Source organism: Gadus macrocephalus, chromosome 18 (genome assembly GCF_031168955.1).
Source record: "Gadus macrocephalus chromosome 18, ASM3116895v1".
In the NCBI taxonomy this organism is placed as follows: domain Eukaryota; kingdom Metazoa; phylum Chordata; class Actinopteri; order Gadiformes; family Gadidae; genus Gadus; species Gadus macrocephalus.
Window position 1 is genome coordinate 804,728 of NC_082399.1, and position 18,376 is coordinate 823,103.

The 18,376-nt window shown below is 46.8% G+C and overlaps 1 protein-coding gene across 1 annotated transcript in view; it reads right to left on the reverse strand.

Moving 5' to 3' along the window:
• The window catches only part of LOC132447050 (E3 ubiquitin-protein ligase rnf213-beta-like), a 37,125-nt gene extending 22,055 nt beyond the window's left edge, over positions 1–15,070 (reverse strand). The window contains exons 1-26 of the mRNA XM_060037694.1: positions 14,940–15,070; positions 14,466–14,614; positions 13,119–14,137; positions 12,842–13,000; positions 12,543–12,712; positions 12,120–12,400; positions 11,799–12,025; positions 11,490–11,696; positions 11,043–11,277; positions 10,604–10,650; positions 10,347–10,518; positions 9,693–9,872; positions 9,440–9,538; positions 8,832–8,945; positions 8,334–8,499; positions 8,037–8,201; positions 7,791–7,940; positions 7,030–7,667; positions 6,774–6,933; positions 6,464–6,681; positions 6,226–6,369; positions 5,773–5,925; positions 4,418–5,672; positions 4,132–4,316; positions 3,878–4,030; positions 15–3,767 (exon numbers count right to left, since the gene is read on the reverse strand). Coding sequence (XP_059893677.1) covers positions 15–3,767; positions 3,878–4,030; positions 4,132–4,316; positions 4,418–5,672; positions 5,773–5,925; positions 6,226–6,369; positions 6,464–6,681; positions 6,774–6,933; positions 7,030–7,667; positions 7,791–7,940; positions 8,037–8,201; positions 8,334–8,499; positions 8,832–8,945; positions 9,440–9,538; positions 9,693–9,872; positions 10,347–10,518; positions 10,604–10,650; positions 11,043–11,277; positions 11,490–11,696; positions 11,799–12,025; positions 12,120–12,400; positions 12,543–12,712; positions 12,842–13,000; positions 13,119–14,137; positions 14,466–14,567 — 10,152 coding nt within the window. The 5' untranslated portion in view covers positions 14,568–14,614; positions 14,940–15,070. The remainder of the gene's footprint in view (positions 1–14; positions 3,768–3,877; positions 4,031–4,131; positions 4,317–4,417; positions 5,673–5,772; positions 5,926–6,225; positions 6,370–6,463; positions 6,682–6,773; positions 6,934–7,029; positions 7,668–7,790; positions 7,941–8,036; positions 8,202–8,333; positions 8,500–8,831; positions 8,946–9,439; positions 9,539–9,692; positions 9,873–10,346; positions 10,519–10,603; positions 10,651–11,042; positions 11,278–11,489; positions 11,697–11,798; positions 12,026–12,119; positions 12,401–12,542; positions 12,713–12,841; positions 13,001–13,118; positions 14,138–14,465; positions 14,615–14,939) is intronic.
• Between the last annotated feature and the right edge of the window lie 3,306 nt (positions 15,071–18,376).

The following is an 18,376-nucleotide window of genomic DNA, read 5'->3' on the forward strand; positions in this document are numbered from 1 at the left end:
TCTTGGGTAGTTACCTCGAGGAACCTGTTGGACTCTTGTGGCTTTTTCAAATGGTTTTCCAGGAAACCCTGGAGGGAATGATGATGCTGTTGCTGGAAATAACTTTTCCGAAGTCTTTTCTTCTCAATATCTGACAAGGCTGAATGTTTAAGTCTCAGCACAGAGTCTGGGGTGGCGCAGTTCAGCAGAAGACATTTGGCCAATTCCAACACCTCTTCTTCACTGTCAACGGCAGCCTGTGAACTGATTCCAGCCTTTGTTCCTTCGCCAAGCTTTTGTGGAACAGTCATTTCTCCTGAGTTTTCATCCAGTTTCTCCATCGAGACTTTGTCTGTCTTCTTCATGGATTCACTGATATGCTGTTCTTTGTCAAGCCCTGTATCCATGGCATCATCATCTGCAGTAACTGCATCCTTGTTTGTGTTTGCTTCAGGTAGCTCTTCTCTTTGTTGTCCCACAGAATTGTCCAACAGTGTTTGTGGTCTGTTTTCCAAGGCTTGCAACAAAGCACTGGCACAGGCGTCATCGTGAAAGCCCACAAATACGTCAGACAGAGTGAAATCTTCTGAGCAATTGCCCAAAAAGTCCTTCACCCATTCCCTAAGTTTCTCCAGGACCCTGCGTTGCCAAGCTGTCAGATCCGTACTTCTGCCCACTCTGTGCTTTTCTAGTCGATTGATGAGGGGCACAGGGAACTGTTCATAGACCTTCTTCTGGTCTTCTACTACAATGAGCCTGAAGCTCGTGTGGACACGGCATTTGACTCTGTGTGAGCCGAGGCCAAGATCGACATACTGCTGCTGACTGAGGTAAACATAGTATTGGTTCAAGGCATCGTACAAGCTTTCATAAAGATTCTGCATGTTCAGAAGAATGACTGTGCGCCCGGTTTCCATGCATGTCTTCACTCGGTTCACATTGCGGCAAACTTGGGAGTATTCTTGGTCCTTGGGAAATCCTGAGCCGAACACAATCTCAGGGGGAGCCTGGTCTCCATTTGCAAAGATATGCTGTTGAAGCATATAGAGCGCTGCATTGTTAGTGGTGAGCAAAAGGAGATACCGGTTCTCAAGACCGCTGTTACAAGCCAAATTACTTTTGATCATTTGCAGGGCACTGGGCCTGGGAACTTCAGAAAGGTTTTTAAAGACCTCATTGAAAAAGATGAGAGGGTCAAAACTGTCTGGTTGGCCGCTGAAGTTGTGCAAGATTGCCTCAACTAACTGCAGGTCGTCTGGCTCTTGTTGCGAGCGATTGACCATTGAAAAAAGCATTTTCACAAGGCTGTAGTAGTCCCTCAGCCCAAAGAACTGATTGTTTGCAGTCTCCTTACAGATCTTCCGAAAGGCCTTCGCTAGAGGTGGGAAGAGGTGCTTGATTTTCAGATATACCAGGGATGAGGATGAGCAAATCCCCTTGGCGGTTTCCACAAGTTCTTTCTCACTAGGATCCCATCTGGACACAAATATTCCTCTGTTCATCTTGGCTGGGTCAAGAGCCCAATTTGAGATGCCAACAAATCCAACTTTCATGTGTGGATCAGGCCTGTCATTGTCAATGCAACCATCCTCAAGGAGAGGATGAAGAGTCTTCAAGGGCATCTGAGGAGAGTCTTCTGCTAAGCCAATCTCATCCAGCACCACAACGGACACATACTCATCCATGTTTTTATCCTTCTGGAAACGTGCACAGTTCTTGAAGGTCCCGATGATACCCTCAGGACTTGAGTAAGGACTACATTGGAAGGAGACCATGTGGACCTGTTTGAGCTTCCTGAACAGTTCAACGTGTGAGTTCTGTCCCTGCATGGCATCAGAAACAACTGTCTTAGCCAGGGACTTGGAGCTTCCTGGTTTGCCAACTAGAAACAGTGGGATCTTGAGTTGAATGCAGATCACCATGAGAAACACGTTTTCTTTCAGGGCTGCGTTCTTTGCGATTGTTTCTCTTGTCTGTATGTTTTGAAGTAAGAAGTCTTGACATTCTGAAATCAGTTTCTCTATTGCGTCTGCAGAGTGGAGATAACCTGGAAAGTATATGCAAATGTGGGAGAGGTAAGGTTTAGTGTGCACAAGAGATGGGTAGTAGCAAACCCCAACTGCAAGAACCAAGCAGGTCAATGCCCTGTCAAGCCTTGGGAGATCCTTTAGATTTTCGAAGTCATCGCCATGCTCGTAGAACCAGACCAAGACTTTCATTGACCTTTCCACATCTCGCAGACTCACAAAGCTGCACTCGTTTTTTTTCTTCCGCATGTATTGTTGTGAGGCTGCCAGCACATCTGAAATGATGTTCCCACAAATCACTGGCAAATCATGGCTGCCCACTTTTCTTTGGACAATCTGCTTGATGTAGGAAAGTTCAGTGGCATCACTCAACTGACCAAAATCCCACACTAGTGAAGCCATACTTGGAGGCAGAGGATGGACTCGGTACACAAGCTGCCTCAGGGGGACTTTTCCAAGACGGTCTTCTGTTTCATCTGCCTTCACTCTGTAGCCTAAACCTGCACGTTCCAAACGCTTCACCATTTCAGGTGTATGTTTTCGGTATGGATTGCAAGCAGCAATTATTTTCAGGCCACTGTCTGAGTTCAGGGGTTTTCCTTGAACGGTCTTATCACACAGGATTTCCTTGATGGCAAAAATGGCCTCTGTGGTGTTTGCCTCATCAAAGAATAAAATGGTGTCTAGTTTGTTTGTTTTGAAATTCTGCTCAGCGAGAATCTCTGCTTCCCTCACTCTTCGGTAGATCATCTCAGCTGTAGTTCCACCATGAACTTTGACGAGTTTCATGTTTTCGAGCTCTCTTCCCTCCTTCTGCAGATCGCAAAGGAAGCGGACCAGTCTGGTCTTTCCACAGCCAGTCTCTCCCATGATGATGACGGGAATCCCGCTACGAAATCTCATGTGAATAGCCAGCATTTTCCTCACATTGTCTGAGGTAAGTTCATATGTCGGGTCTGGATCAAAATCTTTGTTCCTGTTGAATTTGGTGGCACCAACAACGCGTGATATCCGCTTGATTTTGTCCTGCCGGTCCAGCAGGTCAAAGTCTTCAGTGAGGCAGATATGTTGGCGTTCTAAACCTTCAAAAAGTTTCTTTGTCATCACATCTTCAATTAGCACCTTCTGAGTGTGGATGTCGACTGCATCAAATGTGTTTCGGCTCAGACTTTTCTTCACGTGAAAGCCAAGGAAAGACATTGAGAAATGGTCGGCATTAAAGAAAATGTATGGATGGGCTTCACGCTCCCAATGCTTGCGTATGGTCAACATGTCATCCTCAGGATTGATGTTTTGATGATCGTTTGAATCCATCGACGGGGAAGCGAAATCCCGTGCCATGAGAATCATGAACTTCACAATGAAATCCTTGAAGCCAAGCAGTTGGTCAGCGAGAAAATCTCGATCACAGAAAATTGAGTTCTCACAATCTTTTAGCTGCACATTAAGGAACCATGAGAAATTTTTCAACTCTGCCCAAGATGGGTCAGGCATTCCACAATAGTCAAGGAAATATTTCAGGCAGTCCTGAGGATTCCCCTTAACTTCCTGGTACTTGAATGGATCCAGGTTTTGTTTGCTGTTGAAGAGCATTAAAAACTGATAGGGTCTCTGAATCCCTTCACTGACAAACTCTTGTTTGTCCATGAGTGGGTCAAAGTCATTCATTGTTAACCTGTCCTGGTCAACCAACAAGTTGTGCACCTCCTTAGGAGTTCTGCACCGGATGGTTGGAAGAATGTCAAGAAGTCCAAGTTTCACCTGTGGAAAATAAAGAAACATATTAACACATCACTCCCAGTCAGATATAATTATATAAATATTTTCCACCTTATTGCCCTTTGGCGTAAAATAAGTGTTGATCAATTTACCTCCTTTGAATTCTCCTTTGAAGGTTTGCATGGTTTCAGAACCTCAATCATGAAAAGGTGAGATAAATTCCTTCTCCACACGGTTCCTTGGCTGTCGCACAAGCAGCATAAAACCAGCAACTGGAACAGGAACTCTTCCAGACCAGAGTTCACCTAATAATGTACAATGGAAATAAATATCAAATCGTTGACTATAAGTTGTCAAAAAAGGTTCAATTAATTGAATATTTAGAAAATGTCTGTTATGGACTCACTGCTGCTGTGTCAATGTGAAGCAGAACTGGATCCTGCTCTCTTGTAGATTCTAGTCGGTCTAATAGTGTCTGAACCATTGAGTCGATATCAATTAGTGGTTCAATCAATCTGATTGTGATTTTCTGTGCCGGGGCAGATTTCTGTTGAAAGCTCTGGAACAAACGGTCGACATAAAGGGATTTTCCTGGAAATTAAAAGAAAATAAATGCATTTATTATACATTTTACGTTCTGTGTCCTCTGGAGTGACGACTACTAATGATCGCTGAAACATGAATATTCTTACCAACTGCAGGGCGTTGAGAGGACACTACCCAAACGGACAGTTTCTCCGGAGAGGTCATTGACACGGGACTGTGTTTATTGGTGACGGTGAAGTGGTGGTGGATGTATTTCGTGATAGTATCGGCCGTTACAGTCACTCCTGCCTGAACTTTGTGATTACTGAAGAAGGAGGGCACATATCTGTGCTGGTGCACCAGGGGACTGACTATCACCAGCCGATAGCGGACACCGGCACTGCTTTCCAGTCTGTCAAACACCTCTCCAAGGGCCACGCTCACTTCGTAGCCTAACAATCCGGGGTTGACCAGAGAATAAATCCTCTTCTGGCTCATTTTGGAGCCCAGACCCAGAGCACGACGAAGAAAGATCTCCACCTGCTCCTCCGTGGTGGCCTCCCTGCACACCAGCACCTCGTCGGAGGAGGGCAGCGGCTGCTCGGGGCTGTGGGCGTAGAGGGACAGCGTCGTCGGGAACACCTCCGCGGCGGGACAGAGCACCAGGTTGGGTTTCCCCTCCTCGAGGGAACTCGGGATGGTCCTGGAGATGTGCTGCTGGCTCATATCAGATAGGCAGGAGAGGAAGTGTGCAAGTGTGGAGATGTCCAAGTGCTGGTGGAGATGCTGTGGCATGTTTTCCTTGAACTCTCTCCACAGATCCTCCATGCTATCGTTTTTACCATCCTCCCCTTTGCTCAAGGGTGAGAAATCCATGGCCTCAGCATCTTCCACTATCGGGTCATCCTCATCCTCATCCTCTGAGGAAAACTGCATGAAATCCTCACCCGAACGCTTGGCGCCTTGCTCAACTGTTTGCCTCAGAGTTGTCCCTGTTGCAGTTTCAAAGGCGTTTCTGATATCAGCCAGGGTGCACAGGGGCTTTATGGGGGTGAGCAGATGCCATAGCTGTTGAGGAACCGGGGTCTTCTGGTAACACACACTGTGTATCCAGTGGCATAGGTACACCAGCTGCTCTGAAGTGTAGTGGTTCAGCATATGGAAGTCTGAGCGTTTCTCGGTGATGAACAAACACCATTCCTTATGGCAGATCTCCATGGAGCGACCAAGCTGTTGTAGGTTCTCCGTCACCTCCCCGTGGAACTCATTTAGTCGGTCGTCAAATGACAGGAATCTCACTTGGATAGATGGCTGGCACGCGTGTACGCAGTTGACCGAAGCATTCCATTCCCTGTAGAGCATGTTGCCTGACATTTGCATTTCGAGCAGAATCGAGGCCACTCTTTGAACACCTTCAAAGACCTTCAAAAGAAAAGGGAGGGGGGAAATGGTATGGTTAAAATAATGCATACCAAACACAATTCTAGAACACAATTCTGTCAAACACTATAAGTCCTCTGACCTGTGTGAACCTTCTGACTTGGTTTTTTCCGTGTTCTCCTTTGGAGGACATGAGCATGAGTTTGTTTTGCAACTCCAGCAGCTCTTCAAGGCTGTATCTCTTCTGTGCATGGCCCTTGTCCACTCTTACAGACATGAGGTTCTGTAGACATCTCTGAGAAGTATGACAAGCACAATGCATTTAAAACAGCTATGGAAATAGAGAGCTTTGCATCATCATCATTGATGCAAAGTTCGCTGAATTGTCACCCTCACTTTTGGCATTCATTATTTACTTGTTTAAATTGCAGATGAACGTACGGAGAATTCAGATATGAGTCATTAGGCGTACCTACTTTATAGGTAGGCTGTGGACCTTAGGGATCAACACCAGGACCAATCGGCTTGGAATCAAACCCCCTCAGACCTTCAGAATAGAGTACTCTTAAGTACTATCATCACCATGACAACTCACCTTTTCTGTGTTCTCGTTGGACCATCCAATCTGATAAACTCCTGTTTCATTAATGGAGGACGCCAGGGCGAGCGAGGACTGCTCCACAGACCCATGGGTCTCCTTCAGTCCCTTCAGCCAGCTCAACAGTCGTGTGGAGTCCCTCTGCAAGGCGAACCATTGGCATTAATGTCACTCGGCTCCAGACACTCGGGTCGTTTCAACATTGCCTTCTCAAAAAAAAGAAGAACATTTGTACCAATTTATTCGGTAGTTTCCCGTCTCGTTGCTGGGCGTCCCACACCGGTTTGGCCAAGTTCATGAATTCCTTAAAACCCGTGGTGGGTATGAGCTTGTAGAGCAGTGGCCCGTAGCCCATCACTGCATCATGGAAGCAGGCCACCTGGTCGATCTCTGTGTCGTTCTCTCCAGCAGATATGGACGCCAGCTCGACAAACACCTTGACTTCGCTCATGTCTGTGGTGGGAGCGTGAGACATGCACATGTAACACAGAGACTGGGGTAGTTGAATTGGAATACCGTTGAAAACGGCCGGACCTTGTACTCACTCTTTAGGTTCTCCTTGACCCAGGTGACCAGAGTGCGGCTCCTCAAGAACTCATCCAGACACAAGGTCTGCTGCTTGGTGACGCTGGAGAGTTGTTGCTTGGCACTGATCAGTTTGGTCGAAAGTGAATCCAGGGTCCTCTGTTTGAACGAGTCTTCTTGCTGTTGTGCAGATAACAAGACATATGAAATCACAAACAAAACAAAGCCCTGAATCATTGCTAAATTAATTCTAAACAGAGATTTAAGGGGGTTTACCAGTTGGGTGAGATTCTGGATCTCGCAGAAGTCTCCATTGAGCTCCATTTGATCTGCGATCTGCAGCACTGAACTTGCTGCGGCAGCCACCCCGAGGACCTGCCGATAGTCCTGGATCTGAGCGAGTCTCGCCTCCACCCAGTGGTCCTCAGGGGGAGGGAGGTACTCGTGGAGTTCTTCCAGCTGGGACATTACATCAGCCATCAAACTCAGCTCCTGCTTCATCAGCTTCCCGTCTCCATTGTCCCCTGCGTCCACCAGAACCCGGTCGAGACGTTCAAACGTGACGGTGGCGGTGGCAATTTCAACGCCGTGCTGGAAATAATCGTCTAGCAGTGGTCTCCAGATCAGGTCGCAGGCCTGCGATAGGGTGACCGGAACAGACACTGAGCTGCCTGATCGGTTTGTGTCCAGTCTCGCAGCCCTGTCCCAGTATGCGAGAATCAGGTTGCTGTTGTGAAGTTGATGCATTTCTGAGGCCATCTCTAGGATCTCGGGGCTGAGTGAATACCAGAGGAGCTGTGGATACCAGTCAGACTCCACCTGGTCTCTCAAACTATTCACCAGCATCAACTCGTTCAGGCATACTGACTGGATGTCTTGTTGATGTTGCTCTTTGAGTGTGAACAACTCAAACACTAGATGAAAACAAAACTAAGTTACTGGGGACTCAATATACGATCACAAACCCACCATATGATAGTAGGGTTTGCAAGTACATTTAATGGAAATGTAAGATAACAAACTCAGTCATTAATTACCTGTGATGCTTTCTGTGACTTTGGCAAACATCTTTATCAACGTGTTCACATGCTGTTGTTGGTGACGGAAAAAGGTGAACTCCTTCTCTCTCTGAGCCAGAATGCTCTCTGCATCAGCTGGAAAGGACTCTGAGGTCCCACTCTTTCTATCTGCAGAGGACATCATTGGGAAGGAGTGGTTTGAGATGGGTCCCTTTACACTTGCAGGGAAATTGAGCAGCATGGTATTAGAATAAAGCAACATACAGTAGTTGTAGAGCTTCTTAAACTGGTCTTTGTGCCCCAGGGTGGTCGTCAGATCTCCCAGTGTTACATGCCCTACAATCAGGGAGTCCACCAGCGACGCCATTCTGTCCAAGCAGCCTCTGACAATCTCCTCAGCCCCATCGTCCAGGGGTAGTGTCTTCCATTCTACAGTGGACCAATTGATGCACACATTGGATCCACACAATGTACGATAAACGATAAACACTGCAAAGAAATGCATTACAAATGCACAATGGTAAAATTGGCAGTCACAAATACTTTTCTATTTGAACAAACCTTGAGACAGAATGCAGCTGATGGCAGACTGCGGATCGAGCAGCTGTAGCAAAGAGTTGTGGTATAACCTTGCAGCTGACTCCACTATAATCGAGGAAAGGATGTTGCCGGGGATATCTTTCATTTTAGAATAAAGGGTCTTTATCAGCTGCCCCTCTTTCTCTCTCTGCAGATATGGAAGGACGAAAAAGGTTGGTCAATCCTGAGCCAGAGGGAGGATCACTTACGATTTCAGACTAGTTAGAACCTGTTGACAAAGTCGTATTATAACAACTCCACCATTCCCCATGAATTTATACTTCTGGTGCATCATTGAGCAACCATTGTTAAAGTAATTGAGCTAATGCAGGATTTTCCCAGGTTGTTGTCGTTCCGAAACCCTATTGTTGTTCCTTCGATTGGAGAAAGATTGGAAGCTGATTGGATGACTTGTGGCAGCTGGGATAACGTCTGCACTGTTGCACACTTCATAAGCAACACCAGAGCATATATATATACCTGGCAGGTGCTTCGAATGGCGGTCTGACACAGCTCCTGGAAGCAGGTTTGTAAGGTACTGTGGCTGCGCCCCAAGACAAGACAACACACAAGGATCCTGTCCTCTTCCTTGGACTGCATGGACACCAAAGGACACAGAAAACAGTAGTGAATGTAGGAGCGAAACAAGAAGAATGTGAGAAAAATAATGTTGATACAGTAAGTGCCTCACATTCACCCTATTCATACACTCTGATACATCGATCCATACACAGACAGTGGTGTGAACCATGCAAGGGAACGGCAGCACATCAGGAACAGAGAGGGTACGGTCATCCCTAAGGACACCTCAACAGCTAGGAGCAGCCGCCCACCGGATGACTGCTCTGGCTGTGTGTGTGTGTGTGTGTGTGTGTGTGTGTGTGTGTGTGTGTGTGTGTGTGTGTGTGTGTGTGTGTGTGTGTGTGTGTGTGTGTGTGTGTGTGTGTGTGTGTGTGTGTGTGTGTGTGTGTGTGTGAGCCAGAGCGTCCAAATATCTCGGCCAGTTCTACACGCACTTTCACTAGTGTCTCATTCAGGCTAGCACTAAAGAACATGTTCCCCTGCCTGGATCTCCATCGTCAGCATACCTGGGTAATCCTGGTCCTCAGGTCCTTCTCCACGGTGGACCTCCACTGGACCAACACTTCCTCATCGGAGCATTCCACCTTCAGCAGGGCATCCCAAATCTAACACAAAATAATCGCCAGAATCACAGAATCATCAAATGGTAGGTATTGGGATGGTGGATATCGTAATGATGTACTCAGTAAAATAAACTATGAAAGAAGCAAGGATCCACTGAAATGCTGCCGTTATGGATGCTTTGTTTTGTGTGTGTACCTCTATCTCTTTGGGGTAGCTGAGTGCTTTGGACTCTGTGAGAAGAGGTTTGTGGAGCAGGCAATCACGCCACTCGCTAACATGCTGCTGCACGCGGAGCAGGTCTGTCCTGTATGGCCGAGTGACGGGGAGAACCTCAGCTTCAACGGTTGGGGCGGGGCCGTCCTCAACCTCCAGGGCCTGGGCGACAACAGAGTGAAACACGGCATACAACAAGAGGCCCCTATTGGCCTAATTCAGGTTCCACATTCCGCACTCCGTTCATCACCCTGCTAGCGTTTGGAACCAAGACAGAACCAAGATGGCCGAGAGGGGAATAAAGCGGTCAGCATACTTCAAATTAAGAAGATTAAATTTTTGTAGTCAAATTTGTTTTATGCTCCATGCAGTTTCAGTTTTGTCACTGAGTATTACATTGGTTACGACCTGTATCACCTTCATGGAGAACCCGCCTTCTCTGACAAGTCACACACAATGTTCGCATTGACCTCATCTGCAGAGATTTCGGCAGGTTCCAAAAAATTGGAGGCGCAAGAAGTGCCGAAATCACGTAATTGTTTTCGTAAAATTCAACAATCAAATTATCCACGTGAGGTTTGCTGACCAATTGGGGCCACAGCTCAGATATAGAAGAGCTATAACAGGTGGACATACCTGTTGTGCAGACGCTTGATGGATGATGGAGGTCAGCTTGAGCACTAGCTGGCAGGAGAGCAGTACAGTCCGGTAGCACGGTACCAGTTTTGCAACTTTGCATGCGTTCTTGACCAAGTCAATGCTACTCAGGAAGATGCTACTCAGCTTGATGTCTCCTGAATCCATCACCCTATGGGAATCATACAATTAATAAGGATAAGAAAAAATAAGGCGCATGAATTTAAAAAAGTGTTTTAAATTCCTGAAGACATTACCTTTCTGTTTCCATTTTTGTGATGACATGGGTCAGGACTCTTTGAGCCTGTTGCATAGTGGCAAAAAGTCAGAAATGTATAACACGACATAAACACAAAAGCCGGTAAAGGCAGGGTGCAAATGATACGGGGAGGACCGGGGACCGGTGATGTGAAGAGGGCTCCTGGAGACCCACCAGGACAACTCTTATGGGGTCTTTACAATTTAACATCCAATCACATTTTAAATACATGAAGACAGGAAAATTAAAAATGCATGTCTTGAACTGTTTAGGCATATTACGTATAACGTGTATAAATATATGTTCCCATCCCCATTGTGGATTTCACAATATCTCCTGAGATGTAAACTAATTTGTCTCACTCCTATATTGTCTGATAGTTTCTTGTGTGTCTGTATCATTGGCCCCCCGTCAACACGTCTGCACGTCAGACTCACCTGCTCATTCAGGTGGTCTCTGGTGGTCCCGGAGGCGGGCTGGTCTCTGGTGGTCCCGGAGGCGGGCTGTCGGAGCCTATAGAGCAGAGCCTGGATCAGGAGGCCAGGGTGCACTCCTGCCAGCTCAGAGAACTCTGGGAAGTCCTCCAGTGGGATCAGCGTCAGCCAACTCCGTAACACCAGAGGCATCTCTTGGACCACAGTTAAGTGTTTCTGGATCAAAGTCATCATCATCCTGTGAGAGTCACAATAAACAATTTAATTTGATCTGTTCAGTGTATTTATCGCAAAGCATTGACAACATCTCAACACACACAGACCAAGTTTCCCCCCACACTCACACATGATATCCATAAAGTCTGTCTCCAAAGTGAATTTAGATGCTAATAGAGCAACTAGTAGTTTTTTATTCTTTCAATTGAACACAATCAAGTTGCTCCAGCTTACCTTCTCTTCTCTTTCCATTCTGCTACACTGTCTCTGAAATGGCAGAACCTGACCGTGGCCAATCCAGACCAGATCTCCTCCCCGACAGTAGGACCCATTCCTGGGGCGTCTGACGGCGGCGGCCGGAGCGTGTGGAGCAGAGGAATGAGCAGAAGGACCTCGGACACCTTCAGTCGTACGCACTGTTCGATCAGATCAAGCACGACTCTGCCAGGGGTGTGGGGAAGGGTGCGTTTTTAAGTGTCATTTGAGAAATTATAAAATAGGCAAAGGAAAAACAAATGCAGAAAGCTACAATTCTGAATTTACCTCTGTGGATTTTTGAAACGACTGAACGCTTCCTTCAGGTCGCTGCTGTTTATTGCTGACGACAATACTTGGCAGAGGTTCGCCAAGCCCATCACTCCGAGACCTTCACTGAACCGAACAGAGAGCACAAACACATCCAAGGCCAACGCTAGAGATCTGCCGCTCATCTGGCCCGCCACAGCTCCTTCTAAGATGGGGAGCAAATGCTCTGAAATCAACCTGGCCACCTGTTGAGGTAGCAAGGAATTGCCATGAGAACTGTGATAAATATTCATTTGTATAGGTAACGGTAGTATTTTTGGGAATGTTGATTGTACCTACTTTGACCATGGGGGGGTGTGAGTTATCTGGGTAATGTATTCTTGGTGGTTCACCACTGACTGTGTATTGGAAATCGGTCAGGTTTCTATGCAGATTCTTTGTGCATTCTTTGTCAGATGAAGACCAATTCTCAAATATTCTTTTCAGCAGCTCTGACACAGAGAAGTTCCAGCTTTCTGCAATGTCGTCATCCTTTGGTTTCTTCCAGACAATTTGAATAAAACGTCTCATCATGGACGTGTGCTCCATTCGGCATATATAGCCCTCAAAAAGGTGCAGATCTTAATCAAAACAACATATTTTCAGTCAGTGAATTCAGATACATGTACAGTAGAAGACTGAAGGCATTGGGCTTCAAACCCAGAATCGGAGACTATCCTGCCCCCCATTTGTGTATCAAAAAATCAAGTCTACGGTTTCCACCTTTCAAAGCTTTATCATTTGGAATAAAGATGTCCCTCATGGCCGTCTCTTCAATGCATTTGTTGCGTTGCTGTATGGAATACGTGTAGGTCAACTTCTGCTCCCTTGGAACATATCTGTCCTCCAGGGAAAAGCTTGCTTTGAGCAGGAAGCCTTTCTGAGGAAGCTCACTGAAGAGGAGACATTCAATTATATGTTACCATAATTATTTATTTCATGAAATAGACTTCATTAAAGAGTGTTAAAGTAGAGTTGAAGTAGTAACCTTAAAGCAAAATACAAGCATCAGGTATACTCACGATAAATTATTCACGTTAAGAAGATGCCATTCACATTGTTGACACAGAAATATTTTGTCATGTTCACGGTCGAACTGAAATTTCTTATCCAACACCGCGTGAATGTGAAAGGTGAACAAGGGGGTCTCAGAAGGTGAAGACCTCCCTGAAGCCCGGCCGCTGTAACACAGAGAGACATGAGGGTTAGTCAGGCCATGGCTATATTCGGTCATCCTGCGCTGACAGCTGCGGTCCAACGCGACGGGTTTGGTTAGGTATCGGTTGGTTCGCTGCTCACCGCTCTGCCTCGCTGTGGGACGCCCTGCGGGCCCTCTCTCCGGCCCCTGGGGGGTCCGGCCCGCTCTCCACCTTCGTAGACCCCGTGCTCACCGCCTGTGCGTACGAACCGGGCTTGGCCTTGGCATCTTTTGTCACTCCGGACTCTGGCGCTGAGCTCTTCCCGGAGGGGCCGTCTTCCTTCTTCCGCCCAGCTCCTTTGAGGTCTGCCTTCTCCTCCACTGACGCGGCCCGGCCGTCCGCACCCCCCCCCCCCTGTGACGTAGACGTCTGTTGGTCCTTTGGGTTCGACTCCTCCGTGCTGCCTCCTGTCCTGGGCGTTCCTCTGGGTTTCTGCCCGTCCTCCCGTCCGCCCGTCTGCGGGTCTGGCTCCGGAGGCGCCGGAACAGTCCGGTTCTCCCCAGACTGCCCCAGGTCGGGGGCCTTACCCTGAGTCGGCTCAGCTCCCTCGCCCTCCGTCTGGGGCTCCCATTGCGTCGACCGGGTGCACTGAGCCACTGCTAGAGTCTGCGTTTCCCAACTCCTGGTCGTGCTCTTCCCGGTTGGGGTCTGGACGTGCACCTGCATTTTATGCTTGTTCACCGCGGACTGAAGATGACTGGTGTGATCTTGATGGTCCACAAGCTGCTCTTCTGCCCCCGCCGGGGCCTGAGCCGGCTCCCCCGGGGCCTGAGCCGGCTCCCCCGGGGCCCGAGCCGGCTCCCCCGGGGCCCGAGCCCGCTCCCCCGGGGCCCGAGCCCGCTCCCCCGGGGCCCGAGCCCGCTCCCCCGGGGTCTGAGCCGGCTCCCCCGGGGTCTGAGCCGGCTCCCCCGGGGCCCGAGCGCGCTCCCCCGGGGTCTCCGGCACCGTCTCCGCTGGCGATGCGGTCTGAGCCTGATCATCCACGAGACGCTTCACATCTTCTGCCTCCTCTCCTCCCTGGCAGGCCTGGCCAGACTTCTTCCGTTTTCCTCTGCTTCTCTTGGCTTTCCTCTTTGGGTCTTCAGCTCTGCGACTCGAGGAGCTCCTTGGCCTTTCACCCTGGAAGGGACAAAGAATGCTTTGGTTTAACATACAACATAAGTCACAACATACCCTTATATCCTTACATCAATATAAAGTACTTATATCAATATAAACTCCCAAGGTAAATAGATAGGCTATAATAATTATAAGAAAGATCAGAATACTTATTTGAATGATTAAAATAATTATATAATAATAACTACTACTATAATTATTATAATAATAATCATTATTGTAATTATTATTATTATTTATAATTACATGCTATCATTATAATGGCTGACTGAATAAGAAACCCGTCTGATCTCAAAGTCCAGATCCAGAGCATATCTGTACTGTTTACCCGCGGTCCTGTCCTTGGGCTATCGGCCACGCCCTCCTTGGTCGTGCCATCCTTCCTGGTTCCCCGAGTCTCACGCTGCGTTTGGTTCGAGTTCTGCTCCATGTGAAGTGACTCTCTCTGAGGGTGATCAAGACCCCTGCTACCACCTCCTGTGGTTTACGTGACAGAGTGTGGTAATACAGTCAGCATATCAATACTGGAAACGCTGCTGTCCAAACGCTTACCCTACTCATACTAACAACTTCAAGAAGAAAATGCAAATAATTTGTCCGTTTTTTTCCTTTTAGATCAATCATTTCTGTACCATATTATCAGGCATAGGCCTACGTGCGCATGCAAATGTGTTGCTTTTTATTTAAAACAACTCTACCATCAACAGCGATTCAACAGGAGTTTTTCACTTAAAAGTAATATCAAAATACAGTTTAACCACCAATGTCTATATTACAGAAGAAGTAGTTTCCCGAAACCTACCTGTTCAGGTCACATCTCTGTTTAGTCCTCATAAACACGACTTCATTCTGTCAGAACTGTGCAGCTCTGACTGTTCTTAATGTCTCAATTGATATGGTGCAATCCCAGTAAGGGAACGTCCACAAATGTCTACTGAAGCATTTGAAGTTGTATATATTTTGCTTTGTTTAGCCATCTATTTCAGACAATACAATTCAAGGATAATAATTATATAACTAATAATAATAAATTAGAAAGTGATTGGAAGTTATTGAACATCCAAATAGTTATATTTATTGCAATATTATTATCTTGAGTGCAATTATTTTTACGACTCTCTCTAATGCAAACGAAGTTCAGTTTCGGTTTCAATTCTCCTGTATGTACTGCTCTCAGCGAACATGAAACCTAACGTTTTATACGAACACAAGATCTGTTATCGTCTACTCAGACGATCATCCAGAAATATAACTGTGTGGCCATGTATCCTGCATGAACACATGAACAATATCATTTAATCAGAAAAGTACACCCGTTTTGAAACTAAACCGAACTATTCTCTTGTGGGTTAAATTCTCCGTTTTCTTTTGTCTTATAATCACAAATAATCACTAATAATCACTTAACAGTCTGTTTGTGACGTTGCAACATGTGAAAGTAAAGTGAACACAGGACAGAAGGCAATGTAACGTAATGTATAATGTTGAACCCCCTGAAGGGAAAGGGAACAGTAATTGAGGCGTCAGTAAGTATTGTTTAATGGAACTCGGTAAAATTACAAAGAAGAACATCCTAGGGCGGCCAAACACCATGTAGGCCTATTACAAACATGTACACAACGGCACCTCTCCCACTTGCACGGTTCATCTCATCAAGACAACACAGGTCTACAGTTCATCACACAAACATAAAGTCAAATAACATAATTGTTTCATAGTTTATTTTATATTTTCACTTCCGCCGGATAAGAGGAGCTCAGGAACCAGCCGGCTTCTTTATGCGTCTGACCACGACTCGCGTTCTTCTCCCCGGCGGTCTGCGTCGCTCCTCGGTGTTCGTGGCGTTCTCCTCCACCGGCTTGCCCGCGGGGGGTCTGGGCTCCCGCCGGGGCGGAGCGGGGCTCCTGCCCGCCCTCACGTCGTCCACGAAGGCCTCCACGTCATCGAACTTGACCGTGAGGTCGCCGAGGCGTTCCTTCAGCGCGTTGAACTCTTTGTAGAGGTCGCCCAGTGCGTCGGACAGCGGCCCGATCCTAGACGATATTAGATATCATCACCATGAAACAAATACAAGTGAATATCGATAAGGAATCTGCGGTTTAACGCCTTTGCCTCCTCAAACGTGTAGTGAGGTGGTGTTTGATTCACCTTCCATAGTCCGGCAGCACAGTGTTGTGGTCATGCAGGAGCAGGTCTTTGACCTGCGTCATGATCGCGTATTTCCAGTTGTCTAAGACCAGGGTGAGGTTGGCGCATCCTCTGGCATTGACCTTCTGTGCTAAAGAGACCACAGACAATGTCGACCGAAAAATGAAATCTACATTACCTCGATTCACGGTGTTATGTAGTATAATTGTAATTGTTTACTCATGTTTCTTGGCAGCAATGGCCTCATTTGCGTAACCAAGTGTACATAATAAATATCGTGAAGTCACGTTTCACAATATATAACATGTACATTTACATGTATAAAAATATATATTGTGATACAAGAATATTTATCACAATATATAACTTGTATATTTGCATGTCTAACAATATATTTCGTGATACAACATCACAATATATAACATGTATATTAACATGCATCACATTGTGATTTTGAGTAAGCCCATCCGTCATGAGATCAGAAAGATGGACGTCCTTCAAACATGAAGAATTAGGTTTTGAATTACACAACAAATATTAAGGTGATTAGATTAGATTAGATTAGGCTTTATTGATCCTTTTGGGATGACTCCCTCAAGGAAATTGATTGTGAATAATCTGTGAATCTTGAGCATAGATATGTATTTTTGTACCAAAAAAATTGATCATTAAATTGAATTTAAAGAAATAGATCACATTATGAAATGATCGATATGCAATATATTTAATTGTATCCCTTGTATAGTATCGCCATTTTCTTACCAATACCCCCTCCTAGTGGCCAGAGACGAGACTGCCCGGTCGACTAACCGTATGCATGCGGTATACGAGGTCGACTGATTAAGTGTGAAGACAAATTGAAGAGGTGAAGTCACCTCCAGACCTGTAGTCCCAGTCCAGGCTCTGCTGCTTCCTCTGTGCCTGCACAGCATACAGGGTCACCAGCATCAGACACAAGACCAGCATCCTGAAGCCCACACACAACAACCTGCAACATAAGACAACGCAATAATGAGGATTCACTGTTTGCTCGACCCATCCTCGTAGTTAAAAAACCAAAACGTAAGTTTCGATGGTGACTGATGTTTGGCATGCAGAATGAAGCGTAGAATCCATACCTCAACCAGACCACGGTAGAATGCCTTACCACTCCGGTCCTGGGATCACAGGCAGCCTCGTCTGGGTGAGTCAAGTTGTGCCGAGTTGTAGATCATTGTGTAACCGCCCCTTCCATCCAGACAGACACACACCTCCCAACTTTTCCAAGACGAGGACGATGCGTCTTTGGACTCCGCCCCCAAAACAAAACAAATCCCAAAGCACATGCACTTTAATGCTGCCTCCATCGGTTATCGTGTATCTGCGATTGATTAGCTCTAATCATTTACAAACGATTAGGGAACTGCGTTGGGATCAGCCCGTTCTGCGACCCTTCTTGCAGCAGTGCGCGGCCTCCTTCATCTGCTGTCCATCTGAGGCGCAGGCAGTCCAGCGTTGCCATGGAGATGAGGCTCAGAACTGGCGCTGACCTTCCAGCCTCAGACGTGCCGGTAACAGGACCCTCTGATCTGCTGTGCGGTGGACGGGGGGGCCGTGTGAGGGATGTTCTCTACCTAACTGCAGGGAGAAGTAGGACCCAAACCCCTCTGAGCATAAATCAAACGCTAGGCGCTGCGCCGCGTGATTAGAACCAGGCTGCACTACTCCACCGTCAGGGATGGCCGATGCTTCTTCCTTTGGGTCACCGAGCACCTTGGAAGGGTGTCCTTCCTCTATCGCGGACAAATGACGACAGGATGTTGGATTTTAGGAATTAATTGTTCTTTATTAGGTTTTAAATCCGGGTCTACAACACTTGGATCCTCTATGGCTCGCCGTAGGCTCGGACCAAATAGCATCCACACTCAGCCGACCCGGGATAAAGGTCGGAATAAATCAAAACCCAAACCAAACTAATTCAGTATCACATCATCAGGCAACTCGCCACTCAAACCGGGACTCGGATGGTCGAAGAGGACCAATCAAAAATACATTTTAACAATGTTGGGCGGAGATGGGGACCAAAGAAAACTCAAACGGAGATCGACTTAA